The sequence below is a fragment of the Manis javanica genome, chromosome 13 (genome assembly GCF_040802235.1).
Source record: "Manis javanica isolate MJ-LG chromosome 13, MJ_LKY, whole genome shotgun sequence".
NCBI classification, from domain to species: Eukaryota; Metazoa; Chordata; class Mammalia; order Pholidota; family Manidae; genus Manis; species Manis javanica.
The window spans coordinates 91,318,588-91,335,449 of NC_133168.1; the positions used below are offsets into that span (position 1 = coordinate 91,318,588).

Genomic DNA, 16,862 nt, shown 5'->3' on the forward strand with positions numbered 1-16,862 from the left:
TTTACAGCGGAGTCAGGCTGGTTGGAGGGGGTGACAAAGACAAGCAGCTGCCCCCTAAGTCTCTCCTACAGCTCCCTCCCTGGTCCAGTGTCCCCACTTTTTATCTTTGGACCCAGCCCAGCCTCTCCCAGGCCTTTCAGAACACAGAGCTCCCCTTCTTGGAGCCCCTCAACCACAAGTCCAGCCCAAGGCTTCTTTTAGCAGCTGAGCTCCAAGTCTGAACTATTGTTGCTGGGAACATTGTTCCCAAGCTCCTCACCAAACATCCCCACCACTGCCTAACAGCCCTCCCCTTGGGGTCCCACCCTCCCTTGTGAGCAGGGTCTCTCAAGGTGTTGGGGCTGCGCAGAAGGCTTAGAGCACAGAATCACCGAGTCCTTCAAGGGACTCTCCCCCTCCCCCCACAAGTCCCGGGCAGTGGCCGCCTGCCTTGAGATGGTCCCCAGGCCCCGTCAAAGCTTCACACCTGCATACGGTTAAATCTGGCCACGGCGTGAACGCTCAAATCAGAGCACCCAAGCGGACGGGGTTCCTCGATCAGCGCGCACGGACAATGCACTCTTGAACTCGGAGGAGGGACGTCTGCGGAAATGAGTTACAAAGGCTGCCTTTTAAGGCCGACATTGGAACGCCGGTGCCTTAGGGATAAAGAAAGCAGAAGGCGACCTGGAGAATGAAGTTGCTGGCCCAGGGCCTCCAGACGCAGGTCCGGACCTCAGAGCGGAAGCATCCAAGACACAGAGAGGGAAACAGGCTGCGCAGCGGTGACGGCCACCGAGGGTCGCGCGGAGTCCAGCGAAGGACTAGAGCGGGAGGAGCCGCCGCAAAGGGGAGGGGCCTCGGAGGCTCCCCAGGAGTGCGAAGGACGACCTTTGTGTGGGGCGGGGCAGGCCGGGCCAAATCGCTGCCAACTCCGCACACACTCCGCACACACACACACATCCGCGCCCAGACGCGCCGCCGCGGAACAGCCGAGCGCCCCGGAGCCCGCGCCGGGGACGAGCCGGGGTCCAGGCGCCACCGCTATGGACATCCCGCCGCTGGCCGGCAAAATCTCGGTTCTGTCGCTCTGCGCCCTCCCCGTATCTTACGGGCTCAACTACGTCTCGGCGCTCTCGCAGTGCGTGCCGGGAGGGGCCGGGCGGCCTCCCGGGGGGCGGCGGGGGCGGAAGGGAGGACGCGCGTAGTGGCGGCCTGCTCCCGAGAGCCCGAGCCTCTCGGCCCCGGCCGTGGAGGAGGAGGGCGGGGCCAAAGAAGCCCCCTCCAAACGGAAGTCCCCTTCCCACCCGCCAGGAGGCTGTGTGGATGGGATGGGGGCGCTCCTGGGACATTTGGGGTCTGGGGAGAAGGGACGTTGAGAAGCAGAGCCCCCAACAGGGCAGGGTTTTGGAGGGTTACAGGGGTTTTCCCAGGGATGTGCCCGGCGCTGGATCCATAGTTAACAAGGGTCAAAGTGTCCCAGATAAGGTCCCGGTGACTTGGCTCTTGCCACACACACTCTGCTCCACCGCCGCTACCGGATGGTCCCTCCAACGCCAGTCACAGGCATGGGACTTTCTTCTGTGACGGCTGGCCCACCCTGTTCCTAGCCTCAGTTTCCCTTACATGCTGTGACCTCTGCTGACCCTGTCTCTAGACCTCAGCCCCGTGGATTCCTGCCACAGGGTACTAGGCATGCATAAGCCCCTCAAGCTCCCAACCTAGCTTACCCCAAAACATGGAAGAGAGGGATTCTTGGCTTTGGGTTGGCTCCTTGGGTACAAATTCCTGGCTGCATCTCCACCAGACCCTGGGTAAGTCAGGTAGCCTCTGAGAGCTCATCTTCTTCATTGTGTAATGAATATATTCCTAGTTCTCATCCCATTACAGTTAAGCATTATGAATAGTGCAAAGACTCTGGTGTGTCTGATGTAACACCTGATACTGTAATTGTCCTTGTTGGTCATATGGGGACAGGGTGGGAGTCCAGGGATCAGAGGGGTTTATGAGAAGGTAGGAATCTGAAGAGAGTGCAGGGGATAGTGTGTGACCCTGGATAGGTCTTCCTCTCTGGACCTTGGTTTGCCTACCTATGTTAGGATCTGCCCAGAGATCTGGCTTCTATTATCTATGCAACTGGTTACCTACCTTATCGGGTTGCTGGGGACAGATCAGGGCAGGGGTGGGGTGAAGTTGATGTAGGCATTTGGACTTTAGCTGGGATGAGTCAGGAGTATCAGACAGTGAGGTGGACAGAACTAGGCAGTAGAGACCCTCCAGCAGGCATGGGAGCTGGGTCTGGCCACAGGTGGGCTTAGGGTTGTCCCATGCCTGACGGCAAACTGAGTCAAACACATATCTGCATACAGTCAGAAAGAGCTGACAGATTCTCCCTCTGTACCTGGCCTAAGTCAGGCAATGATTCTTTCTGAGTCAGGGAGGGCATCCTGGAGGAAGAGCCATGAAAGATGGGCCATGAAGGATGAGTAGGAATTTGCCAACTGGAAGAGTTTCCAGGAGGCAGAAACAGCTGGGGCAAGAGCCTGGTGATGGGAAAGCGCAATTTCAGGGAAGGACATTCCTGGACAGACAGATGCTTCAGCCTCTTCACCTGGAGCTTCCCAGTGCCTGCTCTTGCCCTCACCAGGGTGGGATGGGGCCTCCGCACTAGGCCTGGCCACCCTGACTTAGTTTCCCTCTCCACAGGTCCGTGGGGGGAGCATTGATGAGCACCCTGATCCTAGGTCTGCTCTTTGTGGCTATTTACAACTTCTCCCAAGGCGAGATCTCCTACGACCCACTCTATGCAGGTGAGTGAGTGGGAGGAGGGCCTGCCGAAGAGGACGTGTCAAGGCCTCCCCCATCAGACTGGAGAATCTCAGTGAGACTGAAGAATGCCTAGTGATTGGGGAAACTCAGAGGGCTTCCCCCTTAACACAGGGACAGTGACTCTTACAGCTGGGGACTCCCAAAAGCAGGGACTATGCGAGAGGCCGGGCTGCGGGTCGTGTGACCTGCGGAGTGGGGACTAGGGGCAGTTGGGCAGGGAGTCCTCGCCTGGAATCCAGTCCTGCGGCTCAGCTCCAGGCCCCACCCGGGCCCGGGCCCGGCCCCGCCCACTCTCCTGGCAGTGTTCGCTCTCTTTGCCTTCTCGTCGGTGGTGGACCTCCTTATCGCTCTCCAGGAAGATGGCTACATGATGGGCTTCATGGACTTCTACACCAAGGAGGTACGTAGGGAGCAGCCTGGGATGCTCCTGCCCGACTGCGGCTCTGAGCCCTGCACCTGCCCCCACAGGGCGTGCCCTACCTGCGCACTGCACACGGAATCTTCATCTGCTACTGGGACGGCACCGTTCACTACCTTCTCTACTTGGCCATGGCCAGCGCCATCTGCAGAAGGTGTGTGGGGTGGGCAGGGTGGCACCTGGACCCTGGAAAGGAGGTCCACCCCTTTAGGTGGAGTCCTGGGCCCGGATGTAGCTGCAAGTGTCTGTAGGGGAAATCAGAAGGCCTCTCTCGGGCTTGAGGGAGAAGGGTCCAGGGAATGCCACAGGTGGAATGGTGGTCTGCCTTTCCCTTCTCTTGTCCTGCACTGTGCCGGGGCAGCCACTCTGTCCTTGGCCAGAGGGTCTGACTTATTCCCTCATTCAACTACTCGTCTTCTTTCACTGGGAAACTTCCCCCAGGGCTGGGGAAGCCACAGTGGATCCTGGGCCCTGGCTGGAGCTCTGAACCTGGGGGACAGGTGTCTACTGGTCACTCTTCCGTCACCCACCCAGGAAGAGGTACCGAAACCTTGGGCTGTACTGGCTGGGATCCTTCGTCATGAGCATCCTGGTGTTCCTCCCGGGAAACCTCCTTGGTAAGGACTTGGCTTTGAGGAATCCCGTCTCCTTGGCTGGGTCACTGCCCTGTGCCTGGGAGCCCCCAGGGGTCCTCATCCCCTCCACAGGGTCTGCAGAGGCCCTCCTCTCCGTATTCCTGTCTCCTGGCCTTCCCATTTCCTCTTGGTGGGAGGAGCACATTCCAGGCTGCTGGCCCTGGCCCCAGGAATTTGGCCTGATCGCTGCTCTTGCACAGGAAGGGAATTTTAAAGCGGATCGTAGGTAGGTCTTGGGAGGCGGAGCAGTGAGGCAGTCGGAGATGTGGGGATGGCCGAGCAGGAAGAAGCCCAAGGTGTATCCAGGGGAAGCACAGAACAGCTGAAGCATAGGAGCTGTATCCAGAAGGTAAATTGAGGCAAGCCAGGCTGAAGAGCGTGGACATCATCTTGTGAGCACTTGGCAGCCAGAAGTATATTAGAGCTTGGGCAAGGATGGCATTTGTGAATTAAGACTTCCAGCCAGGGGCTCTGGCATGGCTCAGCTATGGGTCTGGCCAGGCCTGGAAGGTTCCTGCTGGGTGACACTCCCTCTCTCCTCCCATGACAGGAAAGTACAGTTCAGAGATGAGGCCCACCTTCTTCCTTGCCATCCCCTACATGCTGGTCCCATGCTGGGCTGCTATGAGGGTCTTCAGCCAGTCCCAGGCACCCACCTTCTGCCCACCGCATGTGGTGAGTGCCTTGCCTGAATGTCCCCCATCTGAGTTGTTTCCAGTCAAAACATTGTCTTTTTGAAAGGATATCCTTGGTCATTAGAAAAGAAAGGATGAATCTTTGTGGAGTGCCTGTTGGATAGCTGGCTTTTCACACCGTGTCTCTCCCATGGGGCAGGTGCAGGAGGAGCAGAGGAAGGGCCTCCTGCGACGCCCAGTTGACCTGGCCCTCATCACGTACCTCATCTTTGCTGGGCTCTTCACTCTCTTCCGGGGCCTAGTGAGTCTGCACTGGCCTTGTGCCACCACAGCCTCCCTCCCTGCCCCCGACCTCCCACTGGGTTCCCTTTACCTAGTGCAAAAAGGCCGCAGCTCATCTGTCTGATCACCCGGGGAAGTTCTTTGTCAAGTCTAACCTGAGTGTTGTGTGACCAAGCCCCATTCCCAGTAAACTCCCAAGCTCCAACATCTGTGGGTTCCCAGCCAGCAGGAGAGAACCAGGGCTGGGGGAGGCCAGCACAAGGGGCATGAGCCCCACCCTGGTGTGTGGTGAAGTGTCTTGTAGGAGGGATGTTTGAGGTGGCTTGTCGGCTTGTCTGTCTGCCCCAGGTGGTACTTGACTGCCCCACAGACGCCTGCTTTGTCTACATCTATCAGTATGAGCCATACCTGCGGGACCCTGTGGCCTATCCGAAGGTGCAGGTGAGAGGGTGGTTGGGAAGAGAGGGCCATGATCCTACTGCGGATAAGGGTCCACTGGGCCTCTTAAAAACAGGTGCCAGAAACAAGTCAAATTGACGAAGCACAAATGGAATTTGTTGTTCTGCCGAAAAAGTTCAGATATTGTCTTCATGTGTGGCCGGATCCAGGAACTCAAGGATAGCTCTATCCCTGGCTGCACTTCCTTTGTATGGGGCTCCACTCCTAAGTAGTCCTTTTGTGGTATGACCGAAATAGCCTTGGGCAGCTCCAGGCCCTGTTTAGCTGGAAAAGAGGAATGTGAGCCCCTGTTTTCTCAGAGCAGATGCACGTGTTCCAGCCATGCTCTGACTGGCTCAGTTTGAATTACATGCCCATCCTGTAGCTGACCATTATGGCCAGGAGACTGGGGTGTTCTGATTGGCCAGGCCAGGGTCACATCACATGCCTCTTCTTGAGTGAGGTGCTGGACTCAGGGTGTGTGTTTGTGGAGTCGGGGGAAGACCCAAGGGTAATAATAGGAGCAGTTTGCACAGGGGTGGGGTGTGCAGAATGTCCCCTTCCTGGGTGGGGTCTGAAGCTGGCCAGATCCTCCCTGGGGGACCCAACTCAGGTGCCTCAGGAGACTTGGCGGGGTGGCTGCCCATCCCATTGTCTGTGTGCCCCTCAGATGCTGGTGTACATGTTCTATGTGCTGCCCTTCTATGGCCTGGCAGTCTATGCACTCATCTTCCCTGGCTGCACTTGGCTACCTGATTGGGCCTTGGTGTTTGCTGGAGCCATCGGCCAGGTGAGGTGGGGCTTGGAGGGAGAGGTGGGTAGGTATGTGGGGAAGAAAGTTTCTACCTACCCATCAACTGCTTTTATGATGCCCCTGGTAGGGTGGTGCTGGGCCTTTGAGAGGTCCCACCCCCAGCCTGCTGCCCCAGGATTCCTACTTTGGGGGAGAAAGAGCCAGAGACAGACACTCCCAACCTCACAGGATCAGAACTGAAGAGAGGGAGGGATGGGGGCTGAGGAGGATTCCAGAGGGGGTAAGGTTTCCTAGAAGCACAGGAAGTGGGCTTTGATGTGTGGGTATGAATTCTCCAGGCAGGAATGGGAACAGCATAAAGAAAGGCACCGAGGGGTCAGTGATTTTGCAGAGCTCTAATGTGGGTAAAAGCAGAGGCAAGATAAATGGGCAGCTAGATGCGGAGGGCTTTGAACTCTGAGCTCGGAGGGTTGTGCTGAGAATTGTAGGAGCCACGGGAAGTGTTTGAGCAGTGACAGTCCCAGTTGGAGCTGGGGTCCTGTTTCTGGGTTCCTGATGGGAAGTGGTAAAGCCTGGGCCCAGGCCAGGGCAGTGGGGGCCAGGAGGACATCTATGGGGTAGGATTGGTGGGATTTGTGTCAAGGGTCGTGCGTGAGCTGGCATGGGGAAGAGGAGTCGGACCCACATGACAGAGATGAGGTGCAGGGCCCAGCAGATGCAGTAAAGGTAGTTGTAGCTAGGCACTTGAGGAGCAGGTCACAGACAGATGGACAAGGACAGACAGGGCATGTGAAACAGGAATATTTAAAGACAGCGGAACTGGAGATGGAAGACAGGCAGGTGAATGAACAGACCCAGCAAGGAGGGGATGGTGACACTCTAGACTGCCCAGGGTGGAAGGTCAGTGATACCGGGCCTTGTTCTCTCCTGGCCCCTGAAATCCCTCCACCGTTTGTGGCCACAGGCGCAGTTCTCACACATGGGTGCCTCCCTTCACCTGCGCACCCCCTTCACCTACCGGGTGCCTGATGACGCCTGGGCCTGCTTCTTCACGTGCAACCTGCTCTATGCGCTTGGCCCCCACCTGCTGGCCTTCCGCTGCCTGTGGTGGCCTACGTTCTTCCTGCACCCACCCCCTGGGCCCCCAGCACACCACAAGAAGCAGCACTGAGGGAGCCATGGGGTACCCCAGGACTCTGTTTACATGCCCAGCCCTCCCTGCCCTGGGAAGGGTGGGTTGGGCTTTTGAGAGGAAGGGGGTATGGCTCTGGGTATGGTGGTTCCAGGCCAGCAGGGGGACCAGGAGGCCCAAGGGCCGTGGGCTCCAGCAGAGAGGGCCACAGCCACGCTCCGCTCCCGTGCTGTCCCGACTCCACATAGGCTCTTCTACTCCCTCCCAGAGCCTACCCATGGGTCCTCTTAGGAAAAACCCTTTGATGCCCAAAACATTTGCTGCCTCAGTGTTTCAGGGTGCAGGGGCAAGGGACCTGTTTCTCAGACCCCACCAGGGCCTACTCATCACTGCCTGCCTGATCATCTGGAGCTGGAGGTGCTGGGCAGCCGAAGCCTGCCTCTGGTTGGTGTGTACAGCTCCACCTGAGGCTCAGAAAGGGCCAGAGACCTGTCTGAGGTCACAGGCAGAAGAGAAGTCTCAAATCTAAGCTCTGCCAATAAATTATAACAACTAAGAGTGTGGCACAGTTATTAAGCACCTGCTGTATACCATGCCAAGGGCTAACCTCACCTGCTACATGCTGGATCTCACCCTATACTTCAGGTGGGGAAGATTCTGGTCCAAGGTCAGTTTCCTGGATGATGCTGAGTGAGGGGTGGAGTCCTGTCTGGGCCTGTTCAAACATAGAGCTCATAACTTTGCCTCTGCTGTCTGGGGGGCTCATATTTTGGGGGAAACTGAGGCTGTGGAGGCAGCCAAGGGATTGGGGGAAGGGTTCATTGTTCCCTGGTTCAATTTTTGAACTTGGGTGAGAGGCCGGGTTCGGGGTGACCCCTGCTCAGAATGGTTGAGGGGTTGATCAGATTCCCCTGCTCCCTGCCCTACTGTTTATTAGACATCTAGCAAAGAACCAGCACTCCCATTCCCCAGAGGTGGAAACTGAGGCTTGGAGAGACCAAGTGCCCCCTCCAAGGTCCCACAGCCAGTGAGGGGTGGAGGGGGCTTTGGACTTGTTGCTGTGTGTCTGCCGTGCAGAGTGTGTGACTGTTGTGGGGCTCCTCACCCCACAGAGTGAGCACCTTTTGGGTGCCGGAGCTCAGGACCCAGAGATGGTCTCCCAACGGCAAACGGGAAAACTAATACCGGCCCGCCAAGCCCCTTTCCCAGGTTACGCAAGCCCTCTGCCCACCCAGGGTGTCCAAGACGGAAGGCCCCACCAGTTCTCCCTCCTGCATTTTAATGAGGCCCGGAGAGGTTGTCCCGCGGGCTCAAGGTCAGCCAGGCGGGCAGCGAACTGCTCCTGCACTCACTGTCAAGCGCGCGTTTCCTCCTCCCGCGGAGCGCGCACCGCCACGTTCCCTTTAACGCCCCCCCTCTCCAGCCATCTCCCTCCTCCCCTTGCAGGCAGACGCCAGGATTGCGCCCCCTGAAAGGACCTGCCCAGTCCTTCCCGGGTGTGCGGGGAGCGCAGTCCCAGCTCGTGGGGGCCCCTCGGAGGGGGCCGCACGGGCAGGATGGTGAGTGGGGCCGGAGGCGCGTGTCCCTGTAGGTCCTTCCCGGGATGCTGTCTCTGTGTCTGTGTCTACGTCGCTCCGTGTCTCCCATCTCTTCTCTGTCTCTCACGTTCTGGTGTCTCTGGAACTCTCGGCCGCCTTCGCAGCCCCTCTCCGTCTCTCCCTACTTTTCCTTCCTCTTGTTTCCCCCTCTTCTCTCCTCCCCTGCGTCCCCCCACCTCGGTGTCCCCCCTTCTTTGCGTCTCTCCCTCTCCCTCATCTCTCCCCGCTTCCCTCTCTGTGTGTCCCCCCCTTTCTCGCCCTCCCTGTGTGCCGATCTCTGTCACCCCCCGCCGCCCGCCGCCGCCCCTCAACCCCGGCACGGTTTGCTGCAGTCTCCTGGCGCACCGATAACCTTGTCGCCGCCGCTGCTCCAGCTCCCCCTCCTCCCCCCTCCGATCCCGGGCCGGGGCCGACACGAGGGGGCGGAGCTCGGGCCCCCAGCGCTGGGGTTAGGGGGTCAGGCGGGATGCCCGCGCAGAACTAAGGCAGGGTGAGGCCCTGGCGTGGGCTCTGCACAGGAGAGAAGGGGTGGGCGCCCGGAGGAGTGCGGGGGTGGGGTTGGGTCTGGAAGGGTCTGCCAGCCCCCTCCTTGGAGGGGTCCTCTGGGGCCCTGGCTGGGGCGGGGACCTGGGCATAGGAGGAGTCCTTGCCGCGGGGAGGGCAGGCCAGAGGAGTGATCCTCCGAAGGGCAAAGGCTAGGAGGCTGGGCTGAGCGCCCCGTGCCCCCAGGTGTGCGCTCGGACGGCCCTCGGTCCCGGCGGGCTCTGGGCCGCGGCCTGCGGAGTCCTGCTGCTCGCGGTCCCTGTGGGGGCGCAGCGCGGCCGAAAGAAGGTAGTGCACGTGCTCGGTGAGTCTGGGCAGTGGAAGCGGGTCTTGCCCGGCAGGAGCTGTGGCCAAATGGGGTGGCCTGGGTGCAGGGAGGAGACAGGGAGTGGGGCACTGAACGTCCATGATAGCCAAAGCCCCCCCACCCCAGCTCCGGTCCCTTCCTCCGCTGAGTCCCAGGCCCCTCCCCTGGCCCCTCTGATAACCCTGATCTCCACCCAAGATTTCTCACATCCCCTCCTCCCCAGGGTCCCCTTCCCCAGATTCCCCCTCCCTGCCCCTAGGAACTCTTCTGAACCCTGCCTGATCACCTGCAGAGGGTGAGTCTGGCTCCGTAGTGGTACAGACCGCACCGGGGCAGGTGGTCAGCCACAGGGGTGGCACCATCGTCTTGCCCTGCCGCTACCACTACGAGGCAGCTGCCCAGGGCCATGACAGCGTTCGCCTCAAGTGGACCAAAGTGGTGGACCCGCTGGCCTTTGCCGACGTCTTCGTGGCGCTGGGCCCCCAGCACCGGGCATTCGGCAGCTACCGCGGCAGAGCAGAGCTGCAGGGCGACGGGCCGGGGGATGCTTCCCTGGTTCTCCGCAACGTGACACTGCAGGATTATGGACGATATGAGTGTGAGGTCACCAATGAGCTGGAGGATGACACAGGAATGGTCAAGTTGGACCTGGAAGGTAAGCAGCTCATGGGCAGAGTGAGCTGTATTTCTAAGAAAGGAGAATGGGGAGTATTGCAAGGAACAGAAACCATATCAAGTTGATCTGAAGGAACTGAGAGGCTTGCTGGGATACAGTTTTTCTCCCCAGGGACATTGGACATGTCCAGAAGGGGGTTGCTGGTGCCATCTAATGGGTAGAGGTGAGGGATGCTGTGACACATCCTACAACACACAGGACAGTGCCCCAGGGCACAGAATAATCCAGTCCAAAATGTCAGTAATGGGTTTAGGGTGCTGGCACAGTGAGATCCAGGCATTCACATGCCAGGAACCCCTCCCTCAGCTCTGCTTCCCTTGCGTAGGTCTTCCCCAATGAAACCAAAGGACGATTGATTTCCTAGGAATGCTAGCTAGAATCCCAGAGTTGTCCCTAAGCGGCCCAGCTTGAGTCACGTGCTCATCCATGAGCCAATCGCTGTGGCTGGGTGATGGGATACTGATTGGCTGACAGTGGAGCTTGGAGGTGGGGCCTCTATCTGAAGAATTCCTTCACACTTGGTTTCCTTTCCTCAGTCCATTTTAGAAGATGCTAGGAGAGCTTTCAGAGCCCTCACTTGCTGAACTTCCCAACAATAGCAAATAATAATAGCGACTTTCCTACATTGGGTGTTTTCAATATGCCAGGCTCTTGAAGAACTCTCTGTTGTGTCTCATTTAGTTTTCCAAAAACCCTGAGGAAGACGCTATTACCAGCAGATGGGAACTGGCTCAGAGGTTAATTAGAGCCTGGCCCAAGACACAAGCTAGTGAGTACAGAGCCAGGACTCAAACCCTGATCCGTCAGGCTTCAGGTCTTCTCTCTGGCCCCTTCACTCCTTCCCGCTTCTGTTGAGAGATGCATTTGCACCTCTAAGGATTGCCCCTCAAACACAGACACACAAGTTGCTCATGAGTTGAGTTGACAGTGAGTCAAATGAGGGACAAGTTGTAAGAACTGAAGGTGAAAGGGAAACCGATGGGACCTGCCCTGGGCAATGCTGGGAATCAAAGAGGTTTTTGCCCAGAGTTACCTTTCAGGGGAGTCAGCACTGGACACAAACATTCCCAGGTCTGTGGACAACAAGAGGGAAGCTCCTACTGCAGGGGGAATGTGAGATGCATGTAGGACTGAATGGAGAAGGCTTGTGGGAGCTATTTTATTTTTTTAATTTTTTAAAATTTTTTATTAAGGTATGATTGATATACACCCTTATGAAGGTTTCACATGAAAAAACAATGTGGTTACTACATTTACCCATATTATCAAGTCCCCACCCAGACCCCAATGCAGCCACTGTCCATCAGTGCAGCAAGTTGCCAGAGATCCCCTATGTCCCTTCTCTGTGATACACTGTTCTGTGTGGGAGCTGTTTTGAAAGATGAATAGTTCATCAGGTTTTGGAAAAGTGAGCAAAGAACATGAGTAAAGGTGTCCAGTGGTGGAAATGATTAACTGTGTTAAGGGAAAGGGTCAAGTGAATTCTAAACTTACGGTAAAGGGAGTCATGAGGGGTGTGAGCTGGGAAAAGGCATGGTCAGGTCTGGAGCCAGAGCAAGGGATGGTCGGGAAGGTCTAGGCTGAAGAGTCACGTGTCACTCTTATCTGTCAGGCGGGTGGAGGCAGGCTGGGGGGCCCGAGCTGACCCCCGTGCGTCCCGCCAGGCGTGGTCTTCCCATACCACCCCCGTGGAGGCCGCTACAAGCTGACCTTCACCGAAGCGCAGCGCGCGTGCGCTGAGCAGGACGGTATTCTGGCGTCGGCTGAGCAGCTGCACGCGGCCTGGCGCGATGGCCTGGACTGGTGCAATGCGGGCTGGCTGCGCGACGGCTCCGTGCAGTACCCGGTGAGCCAGCCCCGGGAGCCCTGCGGAGGCCTAGGCGGGGCCGGGAGCGCCGGGATGGGCGGCAGTGCCTCCGGGGGCGTGCGCAACTACGGCTACCGCCACAACGCGGAGGAACGCTACGACGCCTTCTGCTTCACATCCAACCTCCCGGGTGTGTAGGCCCCGCCCCCACCATTCCCGAAGCCCTCCCCGGCCATGAGGCCCCGCCCCTAGGCTGTCCTCTCATGGGGTCTCTTTCCCTCTTCCACCCACGCCCCCGTTTCCTCTCCCCTTGCCCTTCGTCCCCATAACGGCCCTCTTAGGGGTCCCGACCAGAAGATCCCTCCCCCAGAACTGCCACGGCGAGGCAATTAAGCCTGGCGCCAACACTGCCCTGGCCGAGGCTGGGGGGGTCCCGGGCTGCAGGAGTTGAGGTGGGGTGGTGGTGTACTGAATCTCGAGGAGGCCAAGTCCCGGAAGCGGCCCTAACCACTCTCGCCCACCCCCCTGCAGGCCGCGTGTTCTTCTTGAAGCCACTGCGGCCCGTGCCCTTTTCGGGAGCTGCGCGCGCGTGTGCAGCGCGCGGCGCGGCGGTGGCCAAGGTGGGGCAGCTCTTTGCCGCGTGGAAGCTGCAGCTGCTGGACCGCTGCACCGCGGGCTGGCTGGCCGACGGGAGCGCGCGCTACCCCATCGTGAACCCGCGCGCGCGCTGCGGCGGTCGCCGGCCCGGCGTGCGCAGCCTTGGCTTTCCCGACACCGCGCGCCGCCTCTTCGGCGTCTACTGCTACCGTGCGCCCGGAGCGCCTGACCCCGCACCCGGCGGCTGGGGCTGGGGCTGGGCAGGAGGCGGTGGCTGGGCTGGAGGGGCGCGCGACCCAGCCGCCTGGACGCCGCTACGCGTCTAGGCCCAGAGCGAAGGCGGCTGGGGCGCTTGGCGGCTGGCCGAGTGCCCTGCGGTCTCTTGGAGACAGAACACGCCCCCTGAGGTCCCCAGAAACTGGTCATTCCCACAGACAAGTCCCTCGGAGTCCCCCGGAGACCGACTAAGCCCTACCTCTCCTGGACAGTGGGTTTCCCCTCCTCCCCCGACTTAATCCAGGAGGTGGGGCACACCCTTGAGGACACCTGGAGGGAAGCAGACCTTAAGACTGGCCATGCCTTCCTGAGGTCACCTGGAAACAGACGGAACCATCGCCGTGGTCGCCTGGAGGCTGGACCCCCGGGGTTGTCTGGGGACTGGCCACATGCCCTTTGCCCCTGAAGACTGAAGACTGATCCCTTATGGTCACCTGGGTACTGAACCCTCCTGTCACCTGTAGAAAAACCAGAAACCTCAGAATTCATCAGGTGACCACACACGTGGTCTCAGGAAGACTATGGGCTCCTGTCCTCTCCCCTATGGAGACCTAGAGATTGGGTACTCCCATTCTTCCCGCCCCCTCCAGTCCCCGGAAATTTCCACAACAGGCCACGTCTTCAGGACACCAGGAGAACGGCCCCACCCCTTCAGTTTCAGGGGAGCCCACCCTTGTCTGTCACCGCTACAGCAGACTGACACCCCCCAGCTGGCTCGCATAACTGGCGGCCATGCCCCACCCCTCAGGTATCTCTCTGACGGGAGCAAATCCGCCCCCTGACGGCCCCTTTCCTGGCTGTCACCAAAGAGACCGTCCTCTCGGCCCAGGGACCCATACGATCCATGTCACTTACTGTGGAGACAAGCTGCCCCACTTCCCATTGTTACCAAGGCGACCGGCCCAGCTTCTGTCACCTAGAGGCACACAGCCCTTCCCTCCTCATTGGTCACACCCATAAGAATATTGCCTCCCTTCTCCAGCTGTAACCATGGAAACCAAACGTTTCTCATCTCACCAGCCCCCACCTCAGAGACCTACAACTCGACTTCAGGCCGTCCCCGCCCTGATCAACCGCCACTGAGACCATCCTCCCTGCAAGCTGTCCCATCATTGGTTTTCCTGCCCTCACCATGGAAACAGGCTGCCCCTCTCTCCCCAGGTGTATCCCAGCTCCTTGTCCCCCCGCCAAGCCATACCCCCAAGCTCCTTGGACCCCAACAGTTGTTGCCATGGAGACCAAACTCTGGTGTCTGAGGTAACAGAACACCTGTCCCAAGGCTTTCCCTTGTGGGCAGGGCTCTTCCCGCCAAACTGTCACCATGGAGACTGTCAATGTCATCCCCATGAAACCGACCAAGCAGCTCCCAGAAACTTCTTTCCATGGGGCGGAACTGCGCCCCATAGGGCTTCATGTCTGCCCCTTCACCAGATGGGCCCAGTGCCCAGCAGCCTCCCCAGACCCCGCTGGACTTCCGGAGCTGCTGGACATCCTCCGTTTGCACGCTAAGTATATTCCAGACAGCAGCTGTGCACGAGACACCTTTGCAACACCCAGGTGTTTTCATTGCCTCCGTGCAGGTGAACAAACAGGCTCCGGCATGCCCTTGCCTTTTGAGCTGTGAAAGCAACTGGACTCCCCTTTTCCTAAGATCACATCCTCATTTTCATTGAGCTCCTCCTTTCCTAACTCCCCACAGCATCAGCCCCCCAATGCCCCTCGCCACAATTTCCCTCCTTAGAGATGCAGGAGAGAGAAAGTCTGCAAACCTGGAAATCCATCCTGAGCTCCAGATTCTAAGGGGCAATTACAGCTAAGAAGTGAGGACCCAGCCAGAGTCCCCAGTGTTGGGAGCCAGCTTGGGAGAGATGGCCCGTGCACGTGGTCACCCCGATGATGGGAGACCCAAGCTCCGAGATCTTGCCTGGAGTAGCACTGGGGTCCCTCCTGAAGCCTTCCTTAAGCCATCCATCTTGAGGAAACACATCTGTGGGTCTTGAAAGCAGATAGGCTTGGGTTTGAATCCTGCCTCTGTTGACCAAGTGACAAAAGACCTGAGCCTGTTTCCTCCTCCTCTGTACCCGGACTGTTCTAAGTGAGTGCAAAGCATACAGCAGGGGCTCAATAAATCTTTCTTTCTTTATTTTCTTGATGAGTGAGAAAATGAGGTAGCCAGGGGGTAATTACTGCATAAACGCACTTTGGTGCACAAAATGTTTCCAAGCCGGGGCAGCCTGATGATGATTCTATTGGGAAGCATCTTTGGTGATTCCTCAAGACCACTCCCCACTCTCCAATCTCTCTTTGCTTTTCCTTCCCCTGTCTTGCTCCCACTGTTCCCCTGAGCCATCCCCCAGGGGTCTGGCCCTTCTCAACCTTGTTCTGACTCAGTCACTGACAGATCCAGAGGTTCCTCTCAATCCCCCAGCACGGGATGGGGAGTTCCTGCACCAGGAAGGCAGAGATGTTGCAAATTTTCCCTGGTGCGGTGGACAAGCATTCAAAGTTTCTGGGATACAAAAGCAGAAGAGGAAAAAGTGTAAAGGTCTGATTAGGTTGTACAAGTGCGATGATAAATGTAACTGCTCATCTTCAATACCAGTGACAAACCTCTCATCTGAAGGCAGGGTGCAGCCCCTCAGTTAGAGTGCCTCAGGCTCTAGCTGGGCATTAGCTTCCAGAAAGGCGGTAATGGTAAGAGGCATGTTTCCAGAAAGGAGTACACGGGATTTCTTTCATCCCATCTCTCCCTGCCGGGATCCTCCCTCCTTTCCATGGTACCAGATCGCCCTGGTTTTTCCATGAGTATGTTATATCTGAGTGTAAAGCACACCATACCAAGGGAGTAGGAGGGGCTGACTCCATCCTCTTCCAGCTTGGCCATTGAATGCTGTGGCCCACCTCCCTGGGCAATCCTGATTGGCCCAAGGATGGACATAGAAGCAGGTAGACCAATGAGACTCAGACCCTGGGATTTTGGTGGATCCATTGAGCTGAGGGAGCCCTCCTTCTGCTCAAGTACCAGCACTGTTGGAGTGGCAGTCTCCAGGGCCCACTTGGAGGAGAGTTACAGGATGACAACCTGGAAAGACTGTTTCCTGAAGCTACTTATTCAGAAAAATGTCTCTCTCTCCTGTTCTCCACCACCAAATTCACTTCCCAGAGACATCTCAAGTTTCTTACATGTCCTTCCAGAGATGTTTTATGTTTATTCAAGCAAACATGAATGTATATTTCTTTGCCCCATTTTTACAGATGAGAGTGTGCAACACATTTTCCTATATTGTAAACTCCATAACAAAATTCACCATTTAACCATTTTAAAGTGTACTTTCAGTGGCATTTAGTACACTCACAGTGTTGTGCAACCATCACTGCTATTCTAATTCCAAGTTATTTTCATCATACTAAAGGAAAATCCTGTACCCAGTAAGCAGTTGCTCCCCATTCCTCCCTCCTCCAACCCTTGCCCTGGCAACTGCTACTATACTTTCTGTCTCTGTGCATTTGCCTGTTCTGGACATTTCATATAAAGGGAATCCTACAATATATGGCCTTTTGTATTTGGCTTCTTTCACTCAGCATGTTTTTGACGTTCATTCACATTGTAGGATGTAGCAGAACTTTATTCCTTTTTATGGCTGAGTAATATTTCATGGTGTGAATAGACGTTTTGTTTACTCATTCATCAGTTGGTGGACCTTTGGATTTTTCCACCTTTTGGCAAAGGTGAATAACACTGCTAAGAACATTCATGTGCCACATACGTATTTTAAAGAATTTTTCTTTTACATAATATATTTTTGAGATAACTTCCATCAGCATATAAAGGTCACACACACACATATTCTTTCAAAGCATGGCAGAGTATTCATTATTTGGATGCCCCAGGACATTTAGATTATTTCTCATATTTTGCTGCTACTAATAAGTACCCTTACCATCACACACAAGTG

The 16,862-nt window shown here is 57.2% G+C and overlaps 2 protein-coding genes across 4 annotated transcripts; both read left to right on the forward strand.

The window, feature by feature from the left end:
• The first annotated feature begins 339 nt into the window (after window positions 1–339).
• On the forward strand, window positions 340–7,658 carry TM6SF2 (transmembrane 6 superfamily member 2). Of its 2 annotated transcripts, none has more exons than XM_073220260.1 (10): window positions 340–1,120; window positions 2,686–2,789; window positions 3,067–3,208; window positions 3,277–3,380; window positions 3,761–3,843; window positions 4,412–4,536; window positions 4,696–4,797; window positions 5,127–5,219; window positions 5,887–6,006; window positions 6,935–7,658. In XM_073220260.1, exons 1-10 carry the CDS (start codon window positions 674–676, stop codon window positions 7,139–7,141), a joined length of 1,527 nt encoding a protein of 508 aa, XP_073076361.1. In that variant the 5' UTR covers window positions 340–673; the 3' UTR covers window positions 7,142–7,658. The 2 variants fall into 2 exon arrangements, with proteins under 2 accessions (XP_073076361.1, XP_017497756.3); XM_017642267.3 differs by having other exon boundaries at window positions 887–1,120; window positions 3,111–3,208.
• A 105-nt stretch (window positions 7,659–7,763) lies between these two features.
• HAPLN4 (hyaluronan and proteoglycan link protein 4) lies at window positions 7,764–15,049 on the forward strand. Of its 2 annotated transcripts, XM_073220261.1 has the most exons (6): window positions 7,764–8,417; window positions 8,549–8,661; window positions 9,430–9,547; window positions 9,843–10,205; window positions 11,891–12,223; window positions 12,565–15,049. In XM_073220261.1, exons 2-6 carry the CDS (start codon window positions 8,659–8,661, stop codon window positions 12,954–12,956), a joined length of 1,209 nt encoding a protein of 402 aa, XP_073076362.1. In that variant the 5' UTR covers window positions 7,764–8,417; window positions 8,549–8,658; the 3' UTR covers window positions 12,957–15,049. The 2 variants fall into 2 exon arrangements, with proteins under 2 accessions (XP_073076362.1, XP_036852057.1); XM_036996162.2 differs by having other exon boundaries at window positions 7,764–8,661.
• The last annotated feature ends 1,813 nt before the right edge of the window (window positions 15,050–16,862 follow it).

Bases quoted from the DNA above. Each gene is read 5' to 3' on its own strand.
- HAPLN4 (XM_036996162.2), top strand. The intron at 9,548-9,842 runs GTGAGTCTGGGC...GATCACCTGCAG, and splicing joins GAAGGTAGTGCACGTGCTCG to AGGGTGAGTCTGGCTCCGTA. The intron at 12,224-12,564 runs GTGTGTAGGCCC...ACCCCCCTGCAG, and splicing joins CTTCACATCCAACCTCCCGG to GCCGCGTGTTCTTCTTGAAG.
- TM6SF2 (XM_073220260.1), top strand. From the start codon at position 674: ATGAAGTTGCTGGCCCAGGGCCTCCAGACGCAGGTCCGGACCTCAGAG. The intron at 3,209-3,276 runs GTACGTAGGGAG...CTGCCCCCACAG, and splicing joins TGGACTTCTACACCAAGGAG to GGCGTGCCCTACCTGCGCAC. The intron at 3,844-4,411 runs GTAAGGACTTGG...CTCCCATGACAG, and splicing joins CCTCCCGGGAAACCTCCTTG to GAAAGTACAGTTCAGAGATG.